General features: G+C 51.0%; 2 protein-coding genes across 2 annotated transcripts; one reads left to right on the plus strand and one right to left on the minus strand.

Annotated features, from left to right (window-relative positions):
- The first annotated feature begins 3,497 nt into the window (after window positions 1-3,497).
- On the plus strand, window positions 3,498-14,662 carry UBAP1L (ubiquitin associated protein 1 like). The gene is made up of 5 exons (XM_075044600.1): window positions 3,498-4,305; window positions 6,118-6,870; window positions 8,118-8,327; window positions 12,437-12,538; window positions 13,489-14,662. The coding sequence occupies exons 1-5, from the start codon at window positions 4,174-4,176 to the stop codon at window positions 13,621-13,623; spliced, it is 1,332 nt and encodes a 443-aa protein (XP_074900701.1). The 5' UTR covers window positions 3,498-4,173; the 3' UTR covers window positions 13,624-14,662.
- A 2,452-nt stretch (window positions 14,663-17,114) lies between these two features.
- Window positions 17,115-19,042, minus strand: KBTBD13 (kelch repeat and BTB domain containing 13). The gene has a single exon (XM_075043880.1). It carries the CDS (start codon window positions 18,905-18,907, stop codon window positions 17,525-17,527), a length of 1,383 nt encoding a protein of 460 aa, XP_074899981.1. The 5' UTR covers window positions 18,908-19,042; the 3' UTR covers window positions 17,115-17,524.
- Window positions 19,043-20,170: the final 1,128 nt, after the last annotated feature.

Here is a 20,170-nt window from a genome sequence, read left to right on the forward strand (position 1 = left end):
TAAGCCTAAATCCAGATGATGAAATCTCCAGATATCAAGAAGTTTATCAAAAATAAATGAGATAATTAGTAAACATGTTTTTCTTCTTAAATGAAGCATGTCAGGCATTACTGTCAAAATAGTTCCTGTATTTTTGTGTGTAGAAACGAACCTACTGCAAGTTTAAACAAATTCTGAAGTACAAACAAGACAGGATTTTTCAAGGTTGATTAAAGCAGCTGTTGACATTTTACTTTTGTGGACTAAAACTGGTACCACAACATGGAAAAAATTCCCAGTTGTGGTGAAATAGGTCAGACAGCCATGTGAATATATATAAATTTGATGAATAAGCCTGCTGGAAAAAAACAATAAAACCTGAAGTCTAACCTAGTGTACTTGTTTTTGCCTATATAGATATTTTTGTATAGGGACGGATCATGTATATAGTATTTGATTAAAAAACGCAGATTTATTTTGTAAGTTGTTTTTTGTACAGAATAAATAGAGAAAAATGGAATTTTTTTTGTTGGAAGTGTTTTTACTCCAAGGGAGAGACTTGTAGTACTTGGCATCAAATACGACCAGTGTGGAGAGAATTGCTGGCAAAAGGTTTGCGTGAAGGAACTTCTCCCTCCTACAAGGTGACAGAGGCATCTGATTTCAAAGCCTTCCATGTTCTGGACAGTTTGGCTGAAACAGCGACGGGCCGTATGGGTTTGGGCGTTTGCTGGTCTACGCAGATTGTCGTGGCGCCTTCCCAGAGCTGCAATTGTTACTCTTGCTTAGCCCTAATGTGTGGGAATAGATTTAATCTCTCAAATTCCTTGCCTCCTTGCATCACAACGTTGTGTAATTCATGGAGGAGGCAACGTAATTGCCTAAATTCAACACTTGGGCCTTTATATATAATGTTAATAGTTCTTGGGCTGAAGCCTTGCATTGATTTCTGTTAGTAAGAGCACATGAACTAGTAATTTTTGACAGTGAGAATTAATCTGTGTGCGGAAGTTTGCAGTACTTGCTGATACGTCTATTGCCTGCCTGTAGCACCCCAAAATACAGATTACCGTGAAGTCCTCTGAGGGAGGGGTTCTGATTTGCATGTCCGTACATCGTCCCATCCCTACTGTCACTTCTAGCATCTTGTTACTCCAAGAGCTATGGCTGGGTCAGATCCTGGGGAGTCTTACCTGATGAAAAAGCCGCAGTTGAAATAGCGTAAAAACAATTGCAGAAACAACATTTTCAGTTCGGGAAGCTTAGTGACCGGAGAATGCTCTGCTTAAATAGTTAGGCTCCTTATCCCATCAGCACGTCTGATGGGACAGGCTAACCGCTTAAGCTACGATAATCCTAAAACTGTCAAAGTCAGATGCTTGTCTGACGCTGCAAAAATTTAAAGAACCAAGCAGTAGGTAAGCAGGAAGCGTAGAAGCACTGCTGTTCTCCTTGGCCTGCAAGAAGAGCTCCATGATTTCATCGGACGGTAAGGATAACTTCATATTGTTAATAAAAATAGGACTTGAAAATGCCAGCGGATGATGCACGTTTAGGTGTCTTTCAATCCCTCAAGCTTTCTGTGGTTTGTTCTACATAATTTGCTCTTGTCTAATGACATCTGCATTAAAATGTTTTATGTTTTTAGTGAGGGAGATGTTGAAGCCACAGATGGAAGAGGACTGTTTAGAATCTTGTAGAATACATGGAGACAGGGTATTAATTCTTAAAAAACCCTTGTGTATTCATATTTAAGATGCAAATTTGTCAGAGTATAGTATTTCCTACTATTTTTATGTTTTAAAAGATTACTATAGCCCAGAAGAAAAGAAGGGTCAGCTATGAGTTTCTGAGACTCGTTTGCATCTTATTCCTTCCCTGGTCCCAGTACAGTTCAGGTTTCTCGTGGATCTAAGGCACATCCTCCTCCGGACATGAATTTGTTCGTGTGCCAGCCTGTATCTTTGATGTGAAAGCAGGCAGGGCTGGCTTGAAGCCGATTTGCTCAGAACCTTTGTAGGAGTTGCTTTCTGGTGCAAATTGGTGTTTATGACTGACCCTCTTTTAAGTCTTGTCTAGTAGCATTTTTCATTGTCATTGCTGCTCACCCCAATGTCCTTTTTTTCTGAATAGTGTTTTGGGGAATTAACACTTGTGGGAGCCTTTCTTAGAGCACGGTATTTATGCAGTGAAATACAGTGAGATGCAGTACCATAATCTCTCCGTATTTTCTTCATCGTGGTTTCAGATGCATTCACTGCCCGTCTCCATCCCTTTAAGTGGCATTTAAAACCAAGTGAAGCCATTCTAGGTGACAGGCGACGAGATACTCTTTTCCTTTGCACCTTTGTGCTGCACAGCTGTCGTGGTTTAACCCTAGCCAGCAACTAAGCACCATGCCGCTGCTGGCTCGACATTATTCCCATACTAAATCCAAACCATAACGCTATACCAGCTACTAGGAAGAAAATAAACTCTACCCCATCTGAAACCAGGCTAACAGCTTTTGGGAAGGGTTGATTTACAGCGTAAGCTGCCAGGAGGGTCCGTCCCTCTCGCAGGCAGGGGCTGCACGGCCACGCAGAGGAGTGGGAGAAAGCTGGGGTAAGGTGGCTTCACTTACAGATCTTTTCGCATGTTGTCTTCGTCACTGCTGATGTGGTTTGTAACTTACGTGGAGCCCTCTTAGGCTGGGGAGCAGATGGCCTGGCTCCGTGCGGGCTCCCAACACGTTGTCCGTGTCGCGTGTTAGCAGCCGTACATGTGCGGGAGCTGCAAAGCTGGTTAGGGGCTCTGCCTGCGCCACAGCCCTGGGTATTAAGGCTCCTGGCGTAAGCAGGCGAAGGACAACTTTTGTAATTCTGATAAGAGCAACTGAGCTGAACCGAGTGATTGTGCGTGTCGCTCTTCCTTTGTGGTCTAGAGGCAGTTTGTTAGTCCTTTGCTAATGTAATAAATGACCTTGAATGCCATTCCCCATTATAGACCCTTACTTTTGCATTAAACAGGCAGCTTTTTCTTCCTTGTATACATTCATCTGCTTATTTTCTTTTCGTGGAGTGTTTATCCTCATTGTTATAAAAGCCATTTCTTTTTAAAGGAAAATAATAAATTGGTAAAAGCACTCAGGGTGTCACACCAAGTATTTACTGTTTGTCTTGAGGGTGACTGCGGAGGACTTTGGGATGAACAGGCACACGCTGCAGGTACCGGAATTCAGTGGAAGACTGAGCATCAACTCTTGCCAGTTGACAGTATATAAAGGAAATTATTTTACATGCTGTCCTCACTGGGAAGCTGGGGACTCGAGGCTTCATGCAGCAAGTAGTGGCTTTTTACTAAATTGAGACATTTTTACAGAGCTGGTGGCTATGTTATTGCAGTAACATTTTCCATGCCACCATTCCCAGTTCCTCAGAAATTTTAGTCTCCCCTGCTATTCCTGATCTAAAAACATCCCCCCCCCTTTAAAATGAATACGTAGTTCTTAAAAGCTAATCTGGCCTTAAAATGGCTCGTTCGACATCCCCCTAATGCCGAAGCTTGCCTGACGCACCAGCCTCCTTGTCTGGCTCGCAGTAAGCTGCCGCGGCACTGGAGGGGATGCCCTCGCCCCAGGTCCCCCGGGCTGCTGTGTGTGACGGCTTAGCAGCACGTGGCTGAATGCCTGAGCTCCGTGACCACGGCTGCTCTTGGGTCACACAGAGAGAGGAGACCTGCGAGGTGTCCTCCTTGGCTGCGGTTTCTGCCTCTGTAACTGGAAAAAGTGCTCGGTCTGTCCCCGGCTTGGGAAAGGGAGCATGTGATGGGCAGCGGAGGGAGAAGGAGAGGCGAGAGAAGGGATGGGAAGCAGCGGGTCATGCACGGAGGTGGAAACGGAGGAGAAAAATGCTCAGGATCTCTGCCAAATGAAGCTGTAAGCTTGGTCAGGTCCTGCTGGCTAAAGCTCAGAAAAGCAAAGGTTAGCTCAGACCAATCTTCCCGGTATCAGTAATTAAGAGTTTGCAAATCTGGGTATTGCACACAGTGGTTTTTACTTGGCTGGCAGCATCTCTGAGGGCTGCGTTCCTTTTACCGGTGTCACTTGAAGTAGCTCATCTTTCTCTCCTTCCACCCAACTTAAAAGGTGCTAGCCCTGCCTTTTAAAGTTTTGTTTCTTCCCTTCCTCTGGCAGCAAGAAATCAGACAGCAGCGATGAGCTACCTGGATGAAGTTCCCTTCCGAATGGCCAGGAGCCTTGATGGCGACTCGGGGGGAGAAAACACTTTAATCACCGCCCCGGCCATCGAGCTCCCCGACTGCGCCGACATCCTCATGAGCACCATGGTGAGTCACTTCTGCTTGCATCTGCACCCGGATTCGCTTCTGCTGGGATGCTCAAAGGGATGTCAGCGGCATTTGCCTTTTCTTGTGAAAGATGGGAAGGGAAACCTCTCCTCTTAATTGGATGGTTTGCAGGAGGGGGAGGAGGTGAGGACAATTTGTGGTGGGTGGGAGTGAGGAAGGGATAGGCTTGGGGTTGGTTTTTTTTAATCCCATCCAAGCAGGAGGGTTGGGTTAGGTCTTTCTGGCATAGGAGGACAAACTTCAGGCTCTGCTCTGGAATTGTTTCCTGCTCTGGAATCATCACCATCTCATTTATTAATAATATTTATTAATAAATCTAACAGAGATGTAAGCAGGCAACACTACCTGTGCTGGCAACATATATATATAATACGTGTATATATATATTAAAAATATCCTGTAGCACTTTGTGATCTTCCACATTGCTCAGTCCTAAACTGCTTTTGAATCTACACCTGTTGCTCTAACAGCTTTGTCACCAGTTTTAAACCCCGGCACAGCAATTCGAAGAAGCTGTCTGTGCTCTGGAAGGGAGTAGGAAGCCTTTCCCTGTACAGTTACTCTGAAGGTGTGGAGTTGGCTCTCCGGGCCTATGGGCAGTGCTAACCCAGCTCCAGTCAAAGACGATTTCAGAAATACTTTGCTTCTTCAGCCTTAAGTAGTCTTACCCGTAGATGGGGTCAGTGCACTTCACGGGAAGAAGGCGATCTGGGTGATCCCAAACAGCCTCTGATGGCTCCTGGTGATGGGTGAACCAGCAGTAAACCCCACATCTGGCTTTTTGCTGGTTCAGCCTTGCTCATCCCTCCCCCCAAAACGACACCTCCCAAATCCACAGGAGGTGTTTAACATGAAGAGTTGCTGTGTTGTTCATTTTAAGCAATTTCTCCGAAGGAAATTTGAATGCACGCATTTTTTTTTGTCACCTGTGTAGAGGCAGGTGATGGTCTGCATCCCCATGGACCAGCTGAGGTGGTCCACCACCACGTCCTATCCTGGAAAACCCCGAGCCCCAGGTTTGCCCCTGGTCAGGGACAGGTCGGTGCTCCCCGCCGAGGCCGAACGATTCCGCTGGTGGTCCAGGCTGATCCTCGTCAAGGCATGTGGTGGTGTTTTCCTCAGGGAGGCTGGTTTGGGTCCATGGCAGGGAGCAGTAAAAACAGCATTCCTGGGCTGTGAATGTACTTGCCTGCCTGTCCAGAGGAGACCTTGTTTGGAGAGCTCTGGGACGGGCAAGGCTTGTTTGTTCCAGGAAAACCCTCAGATTTCAGTCTCAAACACGCTTATATTTTAAGCCAGACTACGTGGAAACGATGACTCTGTTCTGGGACTGGCCAAGCCCCCAGTGCCGCTGGAGATGCCCGCGGCTGGTCCTGCCTCTGCCCGAGGTGCCATCTCCCCCCTTGGTGGCTCCCGAGCCCCTGTGCCAGCGGTGGCTCTGCCAGGCACCACTAACGGGTGCCGTCCCCTTCCGCAGCAGCCGAACTGACACGAAACCACCTCCGAGCGTAAAACACCTATCAAAAGGATTGTAGATACAACTCAAAATAGTAATAACTTTGCAGCCTGATTTTTTTCAAGTATAAATTTGGGGATTCCCTCTGGGGATGAGGCTGACAGTGCCCAATCTTACAGCCCTAGTGCCCGCAGCCAGCCCTGACGCTCAGGGAAGGAGGAACCAATATGGGAAGGATGCAGCTCTTAAGGTGCCCTCGTGAAGCACCTGATTTGCTCCGTGCCGCGTGGTCTGGTTTCAGATGCCCTCACCAGCTGCTTCTTGCTCTTCCACAGCACGACTTCTCGCTGGAAAGAAAAGTCCTTTACTGGGTCGAGGTGGCCTCTCAGCAGCAAACCTCCCGGCATCGGGTCACCTCCGAAGTTGTCCCCACAGCTCCGCCGTGCTGGCTGCTGCTGGTGGACCCTGCCGACAGCTACGGGGGGAGAGCGCGGGACGGGGCGGTGCGGCGCTGCGTCAGCCTGAGCGCTGCCGACGACAGCTACGGGCACCCCAAGGGCAGAGGTGCCTTGTCAGACACCGAGAGCGAGACCTGGCACTCCGAGGAGGATGAGTACTCGGAAGACGACGAGTACTCCTCCACCTCCTTGGAAGAGAACGAGAAAGATGAAAAGGTTTCCAGGAGGAGAAACATTGGGAGCGGTGTGGCTCCGCGTCCTGGCTTTTACCAGACCCGACCAAAGACATCGCCTGGCTTGCTGGAGCCCTCGCCGGAGAACAGCGGCCACAACCCAGCCGGCCCATACCCGAGCAAGCAGAGAAGATCTATGGTGATATTTAACAACATGAAGAACGAGCTGGAAGCAGCCAGGAGGAAGCTGGCTGCTTTGGTGCATCCTTTGAACAGAGCCGCCGGGGAGAGCGGAGGGGTCCCGGTGCCACGGCCGCTCCCCCAGCACCCCCGCGCCAGCCGCAGCATCAAGTACGGGCCAGCCCCGGACGTGTCCCACCTGGGGACCCTGGTGCCGGCTCCTCCGGCCACGGCCGCCCCGATCCCCCCGATCAAACGGCATAAGCCCACGGTGCCGGTGAGATGTTTCCTTCTGGTAGCCTTTTGCTTGTTGCTGAGACGGGAGGGAGGTGGAGGGTGTCGAATCGGTCCTGTTTGCTGGGGTCTGGCCAGCAAAACGGAACTGAAATGGGGCTTTGGGAGCACAAAACCCATGAAAAATTGCTGACGAGTTTTCATAAGAAGCCAGGGAAGGGGTCTTTTTTATGCTGGCGTTTGAAGGCAAGCTTTCTGGGGGTATGTTTACTTGCTCTGTCCTAAGCAAAACATCCCTTTTTTCCCAACAAGCAAGGCATTTTATTTGATTTTCAATCGAAACACTAAAAAAAAAAAGTGAAATATTTTTTTCCCTCTTTCCTCTCCATTTTTCCCCCTCTAACAGATATAAGTGGGGTTTATGGGGAGATGTCCCCTTACAGCCATCATGTCTTTTCTAGGAAACTTTGGACTTCATAGTCCTATAAGAAACACAAATCATTTAATGGTAGAGATAGTGATGTGAAGTGATGGAGTAAATACTGCTTTCCATCACCTTAAATCTGAATTACACCATGTTTTTTAAGAAATCACATCTCATCCAGCTACTTGAGAGATTGAGGAGATGAATTACTGAAAACCCACAATTAAAACCATCAGACACATGAATGGCCGGGTTATTTATATGTAGTTGCATTAGACATAGAGTAATTAAGGAAAGATTACATGCCCACGTGTATTTGTACCTTGCCCACCCTGCTCAGCTGCTGTTACACATGCATCATGCTGAATGCTAAAGCCTCAGTCACGGGCAAGCACATGCACGTGCAAGGTCATTTCTGGAGATGGCTTCGTAACAGAAACCTAAATACATCTGATAAACATCGCAGGCGTAAACAGGGCATCAGGGGAGCATCCTCCTGCCTGGGCTGCTGCATCGCCTGTCCGCAGGCAGCACTGCCTCGTGCTTGGCTGGTCAAGGACAAATATGGCATTTATTGCTGGAGAGATGACCAGGATTCCCGGGGAAAAGAAGCTGCTTTTGCTCCCTTTGCCCCATGAGCCCTCCTGAGCGCTGTTTTCTCTGATCTGTATCTATAGCTGAGCCTGGATTTAATTAAGTCCAGCCTCCTCTGATGCCCGAGGGGGCTTGTTCAATGTATGGGAATTTTCCTCTTCTGGAGAGAGCAAGGTAACTGCTGGCATTCGAAAGCATTGCTTCAGCCTGGGTCATTTAACATCATTTCATGAGCTGGAGCAAGAAGACCATCTGCCGTTTTTTTCTTGCAGTCCCTCAGCCCCTACGCCTGCCTCCCCCCTGCCTCCACGCCTGTGCGACCTCTCAGTTCCCACAGATCCAAGCCGGATTCGGCAGCTGACCTGCTCTCGGCGCTGAGCCAAGAGGAGCGAGACCTCATCGAGCCTGTGATAGCTTTGGGCTACCCCACCCACAAAGCCATCCTCACCCTCCAGAAGACTGGAAAGCAAAGCTTAAGTCAGGTTGGTGGAGCTGGCACGGCACCGCGGAAAGCTTTTGGTAAAGAAAAACTTGATTTTCATGGAGAAAGGGATGGCTGTCTTGCTTGGGGTGGACTTCTGATGGCGTTGGGTTTCCCACTTTGGTATCAGACCTCAGTTGACGGGGTTTTCCATGAGATCATATGTTTGCACTTTTGCTGTAATAAAATAGCAATGAGTCGCCCTCAGCTTTTCAGCGAGTAATAACAGCTGGGTAACGTTATCTGTTCAATCTGTTGTATGGAGCATGGTGTCCTTTTGAAGTACAAATTTTGCCCCCGTATATGGAAACTTTTTGCACATCATTTTTTCCCGGCTGTTAGATTCATATGATTATTGCCATGGCTCATCCTGTCAGCGCAGGACTGTGCGAATACCTCGGAGATTTGTCTGGGCTCTCTCCAAAACACAAGTTCCCCATGTTGGAACAACCAGGGACTCCATGCAAGCGTTGTGGCTGGGTCCCAGAGCTCTTTTCCTGGAATTTATTGAAAATAATTAACATATAATGTCCTCCTAGCCCTGGTATCTGAGTACATCACAGCCCGCTGTGCTGTATCCCGATTCCTGAGGTCTCTGCTTGTCCAGATGAACCCCCCGTGGTCCAGGGGGGCTAGGAGCATCCGTGCCGTGAGGGGTGCTGCTGGCTCTGACCCTCTGGCATGGCAAGCTTGGAGCTGGACCTGCCCATCCGAGCGGAGGATTTAATAGGGCTAAATTATCCAAGTAGCTCTTGCAGAGAGAGAAGGAGCTTGATCGCAGCTTAGCAAGAGGGATGTCCACGCGGCTGTCGTGCCAGGGAGCAGGAGCAGACCCCGGGCGGAGGTGTGAGCAGGCACGGCACCGAGCAGCCGCTGTTGGGTGCCAGTCTCCTTCCTGTGCTCCCGGGGAGCTGCCTGTGCTGCGTGGGCCAGCTCTTACCCGGCTGGGTTGGTGCACGAAGCTGCTCTGCGGCTGAGTCATCCTGCAGCTTCTGGCTCCCTCCTGAGACACCCCCGGCTGGACCAGCCTCCCCAGGCCCTCGCTGGTGCTTCAGGCAATCGTTGCTGCAAGCCAAGGTGGGAAGGGAAGCTTTATTTCTTCAATTCATAAAGGTTTCATCTAGGCAGAGGGAGATGGGCAGAGCCTAGCCCACGTTCTTTGCACAGAACCGTGCAAGGGTATCTTGTAGCAGCTGCTGACTTCAATATGAAGCAGCAGTGCATCTTACTAAGGATGGAAATGGGTACAGTCTGCTCCCTTCTGTATAAACACCAGGACTCCCATTCCCTTGGAGAAGAGATTGCACCAAAATACAAGGTCTGCCTTATATCCCGTGCCTTCTTCACCAGCAGTTCCCATCTTTTCCCTTTATGCCCGATACAGCCAAGATAAAACGTAAAGCCTAGCTCTTTGTGCATCTACCAAATTAGGCTAAACCTTCCTGGAAAATATGTTTCAACTCAGTTAAGAACAAGAGCTGTGGGCGCTCTTCATTGCTTGCTGGTGTCACGTGGGGTTTCAGCGTGTGATGATGACAGCTTCAACCGTGAAGATGGATTGTAGTACCAGATGGTAGCCAAAAATTGCTAGATTTCTTTGCAGTGTCAAGTCAAACTGGCACAGCCCACCCTGGTGGAGAAGGCAAGTCTGCTGCCTTAAAGAGGCAATGCCTTCTCAATTTTGGTGGAAGAGCCTCTCTAGAAGGCTCAAGCAGGGTTAGTTGCTTCAAGGCACCAGAGGTTCATGATCCAGGATGTCATGGGCAAGGGCTAAACCAAAAATGCATCATTGCATCTTGGTCAATGATCACTGATCAATCAAAAATGCATCGTTGATCTGTGGAGCTCTCAGTGTGCCTGTGACCTGAGAAGCAGCAAATGGCTGCAGCTGGTCAGCATCCATCTCCCCGAACAGGGGAGCGCAGGGTTCAGAGCAGAGTGTTCACCATGGGACACAGCCTACTGCACCAGCCACCTCCTGGCTGTGTGAGGACGGGGAGCCTCTTCCCATGGACTGCTAGACTCTTGTGAAGTCAGTAATACAGCAAAATATATGTTCAGCTGTGCTTCCATAATGTGCTCCTGCCCCCTTCCTCCTCCAAAAGAATTTGCTGTCTCACCCCAAGCAACAATCTAGATCTTCAGCGCTTCCTATGAGCCTTGCATCAGCCGTCCCCAGCAGCAGTGGCTCCCCGAGCCTCTCCTGATGCTTGTAGAAGTTGCATCCTTGGTGGTGGCATTTGCAGTGGTGAGTTGAGCAGAGCCGTCTGCCGTGGTGCTGGCTGGGGTCTCCCTGTCCCCCCGGAGAGCCTCTGTCCCTGGAGGCTCAGCTCCATCCCTGGCTTGAACCCTGCTGCAAGCCTGGGGAGATGTTTACCCTGTTCCTCCACGATGAAATCGTCATTTGGGTCTTTGGTGGTATTTGCTCATGACTTTTTCCATGCTGGCAGTGGATAGCCCATGTTCCAGGTGGGTCAGTGAAATGGTTGGTGGTAAGGCTTTGCTCTTCTTAAGCAGCCAGTTGCTAGAGCACCTGAAGCAGGGGACCTCACGGGGACGGACCTTTCCGATGGGAGTCCGCCAAAGTGGTATGGGGACGTGGAAGATAACAACCCACCGGAGGGGGGATTTTCTTTACATCACTGCACATGCTCATCTTTGATGTGAAAAGCTGAATTGCTGCACATAACATCAAGTAGGAGCAAATGAGGGAAGACATAAATCAGCAGGTTACTGATCTACCAGAGCCTGGAGGTCTCTTCCCACATGAGCAGTTTGTGGTGAGGTTATGGGGTTGGCCATGTAGCAGATAAAGCCAAGCTCTCTAGGAGTGCCTGCACTGGAGGAACTTCACGTCTCAGTGTTATAAGGAGCCTCCTTGAGAGCTACAAGGGGAGAAGGAGCTTCAAGAGGGCAGTGGCACCTCCTCCTCCTCCCCAGTGAGTGGTGGGGCCACTTCTGGACCCAGGGGGTTAGCAGGTCATAGTATTTAAAAAACTGTTTTTGTTTAGTCTGGAGGATATATATATATAATTTTTTAAATGATAAAAATCTTTGACTTGACAACGGCACCGTTTTCATGCTAGGCTTGAACAGGCTGCCAGCACTGTCTGTGTTCTGCCGTGAGCACAGCAAGCAGCTGTCCCTGCCGCAACAGGGCAAGAAAATAGAGCAGTGATCTGGGGTTTTTAGTTAGTAAGGTAACAGGGAAAATAAAAACAGGTTATGAATGCCAGTAATGAGTGACTATCTCATTTTTGAGTTAATAAGCTGCTCCTTAAGGCTGACATTTCTTAAAACCCTTACTCTGCTGTTTAGCCAAACTAGATCAACTCAGTGTTTGAGGGACATTTTTGGCTTTTTCATATGTTTTATGGTCTTTTACTGAATCCTTCTCCTTGGCTATGGCAGTGCTGTGGAGGGTGGAGGTCTGTGCGCTGGTGGATCTGGGGAGATATGAATCAGCTTCTCTTTGGATGAAGATGGCATGGCTTCAGGGAGACCCGTGGGATGTTTTTATTCCCCCTGCTATTGTATAGCTCATTTATTATTGGCCCTCCCATATGGTTTTGGACAGTGAATGATTCTCGTGGTAAAAAGATACCGCTGGGAATAGTGCTGTCAGCACTCCAAGAACAACGAGGAAAGCCAAAAATAACTGTTTACTTTCAGTAATGACAGCACATGGGTCTCCCCTGGGGTGGGTTTTGTGCTCAGACCCTGGAGCAAACCCCTGGGCGCCTGAACGCCGGCACATCAAAGGGATGCCGGGTCGGCTGAGGGTAGACATCTCACCGGGACAGGCTCGGCTTCACCCTGCAGCCTGGAGGCCATCGCTTTGTATCTCAGATGGTTCAGATGTTTGGTTTGCTCCTCATCCTCCCTCTGCCTTGTTCTCATTCCCACCCTGGGAGAGATGTTGTCTCCTCCGGTGGGAGTCCTGCTGACTGACAGACCTCCCTGGCCGAGCATGAGATGGGAACCAGCAGGACATTGGTGGCCCAGGTCCTCCCCATGAGCGTGTCCCTGGGAGGCGGCAAGGTGGGCTCCTGAATGCATTTTCTCCTGTGTCTGCGAGGTTGGATTAACCCCAGTTGTCGTCTTCTGCAGTTCCTGAGCTACCTGGGTGCCTGCGACCGGCTGCTGAAGCAGGGCTACGAGGAAGGCCAGGTAGAGGAGGCCATGGAAATGTTCCAGTACTCAGAGAAAAAGGTCAGAGCGGGGCAGCAGAGCCCAGCCCTTTGTGCTGTGTCCTCCCGGCTTGCTTTTCCAGCAGACTGCACGCTCCCCTCCGCCTCCGCCGTCCCCCACGCAGCCTCCCGGCAAGCAGCAGACCCCCAGGGCAGTGTCACCGTAAGGACCCCCCAGGGAAGGACACCTGCTCCATTGCTCTTCCCCATCCATCCTCTCACCCCGCTCTGCAAACACGATGCTCGCTCAGCCCCTACGTGGGGGATCCCTCACCCTGAGCCCACTGGCACCCGTGCTCGCTACTTCCCTCCCGGCTCCCCCCTTTGCATTCGCCCTCCAGGGAGAAGAACCGTGGTGGCGTGCTGGGTGTTGGTCTCCACCATCAATCTCCTCCTGGGGGTAATGAAGAGCCTGGCGGGGGTTAGAACTGCTTAAAGTTTGGGCTGGCGGTGTTTGACGTGATGCCGACGGCACGTAGGGTTGCCGGCTCACCGCTCGTTAGAGCTCTGGCAGCGGGAGGGCGCCCGGGTCTCGGTATCAGGCAGGGGGTTATTTATTGAGGATGCGGCTCCGGGAGATGTTGTGGTGCTGGGGCCCAGCCTGAGCGAGGGGGGAAGCAGGACAAATTAATTCCAGCTTGCACTCAGTGCCTTTTCCAGGTCTCTTTATAACGCAGGCAAACACTTGCATGGAATTCATATTAAACTTTATAAGGAATAAGTGAAGCTAGAGGCTGACTTTATGCAATAGTTCTTATTTTAAAAGTTGATGTAGAGGCACACTTTTAAATGCTAGCAGTGGCATGTGTGCCCTCGCTCTGCTGTCGGAGTGCCCTTCAGCAGTAATACAACCCGGCCAGGTTGTCTGGCTGCAGCCTCGTCACCCAATGCTGTTTCTGCTGCAACTCTACAATAAATCCGTCCTTAAAACCCCGTGATAACATCACTCCTTTCTCTTCCTTCTTCCTCCAGGCAGCTGAATTTTTGCATTTGTTAGCTCAGTTTAACGATATGGGTTTCCAGCAAAATGAAATCAAAGAAGTTCTTTTGCTTTGTGGGAATCAGAGGGAGAAGGCACTGGAAGAGCTCGTGATGAAAACCCAGTGACCAGCATCCTGGACCCCAGTCACAGCTTCCCCTCTCCAAACCAGACGACCGAAGGACTTGGGGGGGTCAGCAAGCACTTACCCGTCTGCTGCTCCATCCCCACCCCGCGCAGCACGGCTCACCGGGCATAAACCTTCAAAGCACCGGCTTGGTGTCTTCTCTCATTTTACGGACACCCATCGTAAGCATGTTTGTCACTGTACTAAGGCAAAGGCTTTATAGCACGAGTGTTTCTCTCTTCACCCACGCATCTCCACCCTTGATCATCTCAGCTGTTTAGATTAGATGCAATAAGATCCAAACCGCCTTCGGCTTAGATTTTGCAAAACCCAAATCACAGTTTTCTCCCTCCACCTGGGGTGATGGGTGTCATGTTTTCAACTACAATCAAATATGGATTCTCAAAAGATTATATAAATCAACAGAAGAGATCGTTTTCATAAAAACTGAAGGCTTCTGCAGAAACATTTGTTGGTCCTTGCTTGGGAAGAGTCTCAGCTGACTTAGTCATGGTTGAATATTGTAATTGAAATCCAGTCTGATCACATTAGCTTCTCCTTTTAAACGAGAAACTTGAGAAAAATACACAATTCAGTGAGGGTGAGGAAAGAAAACAGGCTGCCCTTGCTCTAGAAATACATGAAGTTAATCCAGTGCAATGAAAAATGGCTTATGCAAGGGTTTGTGCTCGGGTAATTTCATGAAATCAGAACAGAGAGACAGGGAACAGATTGGCTGCCCTTGTGCTCTGCCCAAATCAGGAAAATTCAGGGGATGCTTCCCTAAACTGTGGAGACAGTGGCTCCAAAAGAAGTTAAGCACGAGCGTCAGGATCAGGAAAATCTAGATGCCCAGGGGAATTTTTGTATGTAACTAAAGGACGGAGAACAGGAGATACAGATTACCTTACAGGATGTGTCTCTTGGCTTGGCAGTGGAACAATGGACAGCGTTTTCACATAAAAGTGTATTATTTTCCTGTGAATTAGATACAGATGCAATTTCTTTGAGTAAAGATGGTTGGAGGGGTTCTTCTGAAATGTATTTGTGTCTTTTCCTGTGAAAATGCCAACTGGCACAACCTAGCAGAGAAAATCCTTAATTAGTTGCATTACTACCATTTTTCCATTGTATCCTTCCAAACGATCTCCCAGCCCAACGTACTGCCATCGAATTAAAACACCACGTCCCTTCTCCCTGTATCTCTAGGTAGCTGCCAAACACCATCAGGAGGGTACAGCCCTCCATGGCTGCCTTCATCCTTGCCTGGATGCAACAAGGAAACTTGGCATCCAGGTTTTGGGGGATTTGACCCATCCATACCCAAGGATGCTTTATACCTGCTCTTCTTTAATGGCACCTTGTATGGCCAAGGGAGATATTCGTGGGGAGCTCACAGGCTCTTCTTGGAGCTCCCAGCCCTGTTTTTCCTCTAGCTTTCCCTTGGTTATACAAGCTTTTATTTTTGATACGGCCCTTATAAGGCAAGTCCATTCTACAGACAGCTTGTCGTTACATTCATCCTTGCCAAGATGATGTCACCTTAAAAAAGAAACTTGCAAAAGGTTAAACTGTGATTAGATAGATCGCTTCGCCTCGAACTGTAATCTTTGGCGGAGTAAACACCATTAAGATTGAAAGGGGAAGATAACGGTGCCGTGCTGGTGCCAGTAATGTGTAACACTGAGGGCTAAATTCTGGCGGAGCGAAGCACACTTGCAGTGTCGTGCCCACTCACCGTGCAAAGGCTGAGCAGCCTCTCGCTCTCGTTAGAGATTTGCTTGGTCCGGGCTCATCATTTTTTTCCCCTGCTTGCAGAGGTAAGAACTGTATCTTTTTTCCTCCCTGTGCACCTAAAATTATCTTGTGTTACTTTCTGTACTGTGGTCCGGATTCATGGATGCAACAAACTACTCCTCTCTTGGGAGCATCCATGCCGTACTCAAACAGTGCCTGCCAAGACCTGCTCTTTCCCCCCGGTGCTACAGTTAAAAATCTTAAAACCTTTTGGATTTTGTTGGCAAATATCTTTGTAAAGTCCTGAACTGTCAAACAAACAGCGTGTGAAGGTGAGGAGAGAGGTTGTATCGCTTGGTGGTGTCAGAGCTGGAGGGAAGGGGAGAGCCTGCCAAGTTCAGCTGTCCCGGGTTAGCCACAGGAGCCTGTGATAAATATTTTAGTAACAGAATTATTTTAACTTTATTTTAATGGAGGGTTTAAGCCGTTTGTTCAACTTAAAATGGTTTTAAAGCAGTGTGCTTCCATGTGCTGCTTTCAGTTAGGAGAAGACGGCGTGAAATGTTAATTGGCTTCGTCTAGGAAGGGAACAAGGATTTGACTTGATGGGCTTTCTGCTCGCGGTCCGCCTGAGGATAGTAACGCCGCTCCGGTGTCCCCTGCCTCCCCCAGGCCACCATCAGACCGGCACCTCCACCGGCTGCGGTCCCCATCCTGGGGGTGGCAGTGGGGTGGTGGCCTGGCCTGGTGGCAGAGGGCACGTGGGGACAAGGCTCACCAAGAGGGTTTCAAACCGGATACGGATGCGAGCTGGGGTTTTCTTGTTTGTTTTTGTTTGTGGTTGTGTTGTGTGGGGTGGTTTTTTTTCTCAAATGTGGTAACTGTTTTGAAAATGCTGAGAACTTGGCGAGGGTCGGCAGCGGAGGTATTTGAGGCATCCCAGCTGGTATTCCCTTCCGCTCTGTCTCGGCCAGGATGGCGCAGGCAGCCCGAAGCCTGCACCATGGGCAGGAACCGGCTGGGCCATAGTCTGGGTTTACTGCTGTCCTGGTCCCCACAGGTCTCCCAGCAGCGCAGTCGCGAAGGGGAGCTCTGCATTCTCCAACCATCCCCAGAGCTGATGTTGAGGGCTATCAACCTTCAATACCGGGTGGTGGTATCTCATGAGAACAGCTCGTCTCGTTATGCAGCTCTGCTAACGGAGAAGAACTCTGCAAGCCTGACATTGCCATGCAATGGTGGTGCTTTCTCCCTTCCTTCCCTTTTTGCACCCTCTGTTTTCCAAGGTTTGCCATGTCCTAAAAAGACCCTGTCTTGGCTCAGATGAGCCTCTGATGAGTGCCAGCACTTGCCACCCTATTGGGTCTGTGCTGGGGCTTGGCAGACAAGCCTGGAGGAGACAATAGCTAGCTAATGCATTTGGGGGGGTGACAGATGGTTCCCGGGTCCCAGAAACCCCTCGGTGCATTAAGCAACCGGTGCCCAGGAGATGCTTTCCTTCACCCCCCCCCCCACCTTCCCTCCTCCCAGGACCCCGCTGTGGCCAGCAGCAGCCATGAAGATCTCCCCAGGGAGCGCAGGGCTGTGTGGGAACTGCGCTCCCACGTACAGCTCTGAAACGGAGCCGCAGCTGAAAAAGCATTCAGCGGGTAGGAGCAAGCCTTGACGTGGATCCCTGTTAGGAGGTATTTTCCTTCAGAAATGGGGGAAAATAAAAAAAACAAACCCAAGAGTAATGAAAACCACAGGGTTTTTTTATAGCTTTCCTTTTAATTCCAGGATATAATGAATGATTTCCCATCAGAGCAGAGAGGAGGTGGGATGCTGCACACCTTCAGAATGTGGTCAAAATAAATATAACCTGTGTTTGCATCTCTTTGGTACCTGTCCCCTGAGGAAGCCACGAAGCCCTGTGTGCAGTTGGCTCGTGAGCCCACGTCTGGTAGGACTTTGCGCACAGCCTGTGCAGTGCAGGCAGAGGCAGGCAGCAGCTGCCTGCAGCCCTTTTCCGTCTGGCAGGGTCTAGTGTCACCTCCAAGGTCCAACGTGACGCATTCCTGGAACTGGGCAAGGCTCTGCGGAGGAGGAGAGGAGCCCGGGGGACTGGCGGGTGCAGAGCTGAGGCCACGTGCAAGGAGAGCATCCCAACGTGGGACAGGGGCCACCTACGTTGCGACATCGTGGTCACGCCTCGGCAGCCGCAAGAGGAAGGTCTGCAGGGAGCCGCTGCGTGGGAAACCTGCCCGCTCCTTCTTGAGCCTCCAGGTCTCCTCTTCCACAGAGTAGAGGAGGGTCAGCATCTTGTTGACAGTGTAGACGGTGTCACCCCTGATGACAGCGGTGAAGAGGGCTCCTTTGCTGTTCAGGAACTGCCCGGGCAGGGCGGTCCACTGCCGCGATGTCAGGTTAAAGCAGTCGATGACGCAACGCAAGAAGTCATCTGAGGGGCCGTTGCGCATGACGTAGAGGTTGTCGCGGTGGGCCACCATGCAGTGCCCATAGCTCTGGTGCCGCTTGAGCTCGGTGACGGGAAGCCACACGTCTTGCTGGGTTTCGTACTCGTAGATGACGGTGGTGTCCAGTGGCTTCCACAAGCAAACAAAGATCTGCCCCATGGCTTGGGCGCAGGGTGCCGCCGTGCTCGGCTGCGGCAGGTCTGAAACAAACGTCCAGGTGCTGGAGGCCACATCGTATCTCTCCACAGACTTCAGTGAGATCTTCTCATACTCCCCGCCGATGGCGTAGAGGTAGCCCTCGTGGCCCACCAGCCTGACGTCGTAGCGCAGCTGATGAGGGCTGGGGAACTCGCTCCAGGTGTTGGCGTCGGCATCGTAGCAGAAGCTGCTCTCCACCACCTGCTTGCTGGCCCCATAGACGCCGCCCACAATGTAGATCTTGTTATCCATGGTTGCCATGCCGGCTAGGAATGTGCTGGCGCTCAGCGGCAGGCAGGAGAGGGTCCTCCATGTGTTGGTCTCCTCATCCAGGTAGCAGATGGTCCTGGAGAGGTCCTCCAAGAACTCGAAGGTTGGGGTGTGGGCTCCCACTGCCACAAAGGTGCTGGGTAGGAGGGCTTCCACATAGGCCAGCAGGTCAGTGGAGAGGCAGTCCAGGTAGTCCTCCAGCTCGGTGTAGCTGTCCCTAATGTAGAGCGCAGCGCAGTGGAAAAGGTCCAGGAGACCGAATATGGCAGCGGCTTGATACAGCAGGATGCAGTTGTCAGAGTTGATGGAGTGGATCAAGTACTTGGCCAAGGGCTTCACCTGCAGGAAGGCGGCACACTCAACCGCCTGGAAGGTCTCTTCACTGCTGAGGATGGGCCTCTCACCCGCCAGCACCCTCAGCATGGCGAGGAACCCGGCCGCGCTCAGCTCCCCCAGCCCGATCTCCTCCTGCGTGCTCTCCCTCATGCCTGAGCGGAAGAGGGCACGGAAGTACTCGCTGCTCTCCACCAGCAAGGTCTTCTCCACCCAAAACGACTGCTCCTCCACCCGGATACGCACCCGCTCCAGGGGCCGTGTCTGGGAGCCTTCCTCCTCCGGGGTCATCCTCACCCGGGGTCTCAGTGGCTCTCGGGGGGTGTGGGGCAGCACCCGATGCTCCTCTGTGCCGCGTCCTGGCGCAGCCCCCTCCTGCCTCCACCACCCTTTGATGCCTTTGCTGCGCTGCCCGGCGGCCGCCACGCCACTGCCTTGTAATATAAATACCTTCAGCTAAAGATAGCTGAGCTCGTGACCAGGGCCTTTCAAAGGCATCTGCCGAGCTCAGCTGCCCACCCAAAACACAGGCAGGGCTCCAGCGTCACCAGCCGGCGCGGGTCACGGCGGAGATGCCCGGCTCTGTCACAGCTCTCCCACGGAGGATGCTGTGCCGTGCCGGGGGAGATGGGTTTTGCTCGCCCCACTCTCGGGCATCCTCCTTGTGATGCCCTAAAGGGACGGTCCCTACCCCAGGGAGGGCAACACATTTGCATGGCTGGGAAGAGCATCTTGCCGCACTATTATTTTTTTTCCCCTTAAAAAGTGGGGTTTACAGCCACAGCGAGGTAACCAATGCCAGCAAATCTCGTTGCTGTCCAAATCTCGGCCGTGGGAAAGGGGCTTTTCTGTCCCCTGAACGTGGCCATGGGCAGGGAGAGACCTTTACGGGGCCGTTCCCTTTGCAACCCTCCCCAGCGAGGAGGCATCGAGCAACCCAGGCAACATCCATCCTGCATGCAAGGAGCCATAAACCAGCTTGTGCTTCATCTGGGGATCCCGTGGTGAGGAAAATGAACTGCAGCAACCTCTTCTCGCCAAAGTCCCCTCTGGCCACAAGGCTCGCCCCGTTCCCCGTTAACACCCAGCTCTGGGCAGAGACAACCCCCCCTGTGACTCATGTAGAGGTTGACGGTGAAGAAAAGTGTTATTAGTGGCACATTGCTTGTTTGTGTACTATTCACAGCTTCTTCTGGCTAGAAATCCCATTACACCTCTACCACGGGGTGCCAAGGAGGGCCAGCAACAGCACTCACCCAGGCGGCTGCTCCCCGAGTCTCCTCATCACCACCTGCAGCTGGTGTTTATTTTTGATGCATAATTTAACCCAAGCAGCCCACCCTGTTGAAGGTATATTTTTTTCCTCCTTCCTTAGCCCCTCATCCCAGCAGCCGGGAACTGCTGGGGCACCATGTGACAGCAAAGCCATTGTCCCAGGATCATGGCCCCAGCAGGTTCCCCTCCCCAAAATCTCAGTTTAGGGGAGAAAGGGAGAGCTTTGCACTTGTGTTACTGTCACTGATCCTTATGTGTATCCAGCTTAAAATACCACAT

This window comes from Buteo buteo, chromosome 13 (assembly GCF_964188355.1).
Source record: "Buteo buteo chromosome 13, bButBut1.hap1.1, whole genome shotgun sequence".
Lineage (NCBI taxonomy): Eukaryota > Metazoa > Chordata > Aves > Accipitriformes > Accipitridae > Buteo > Buteo buteo.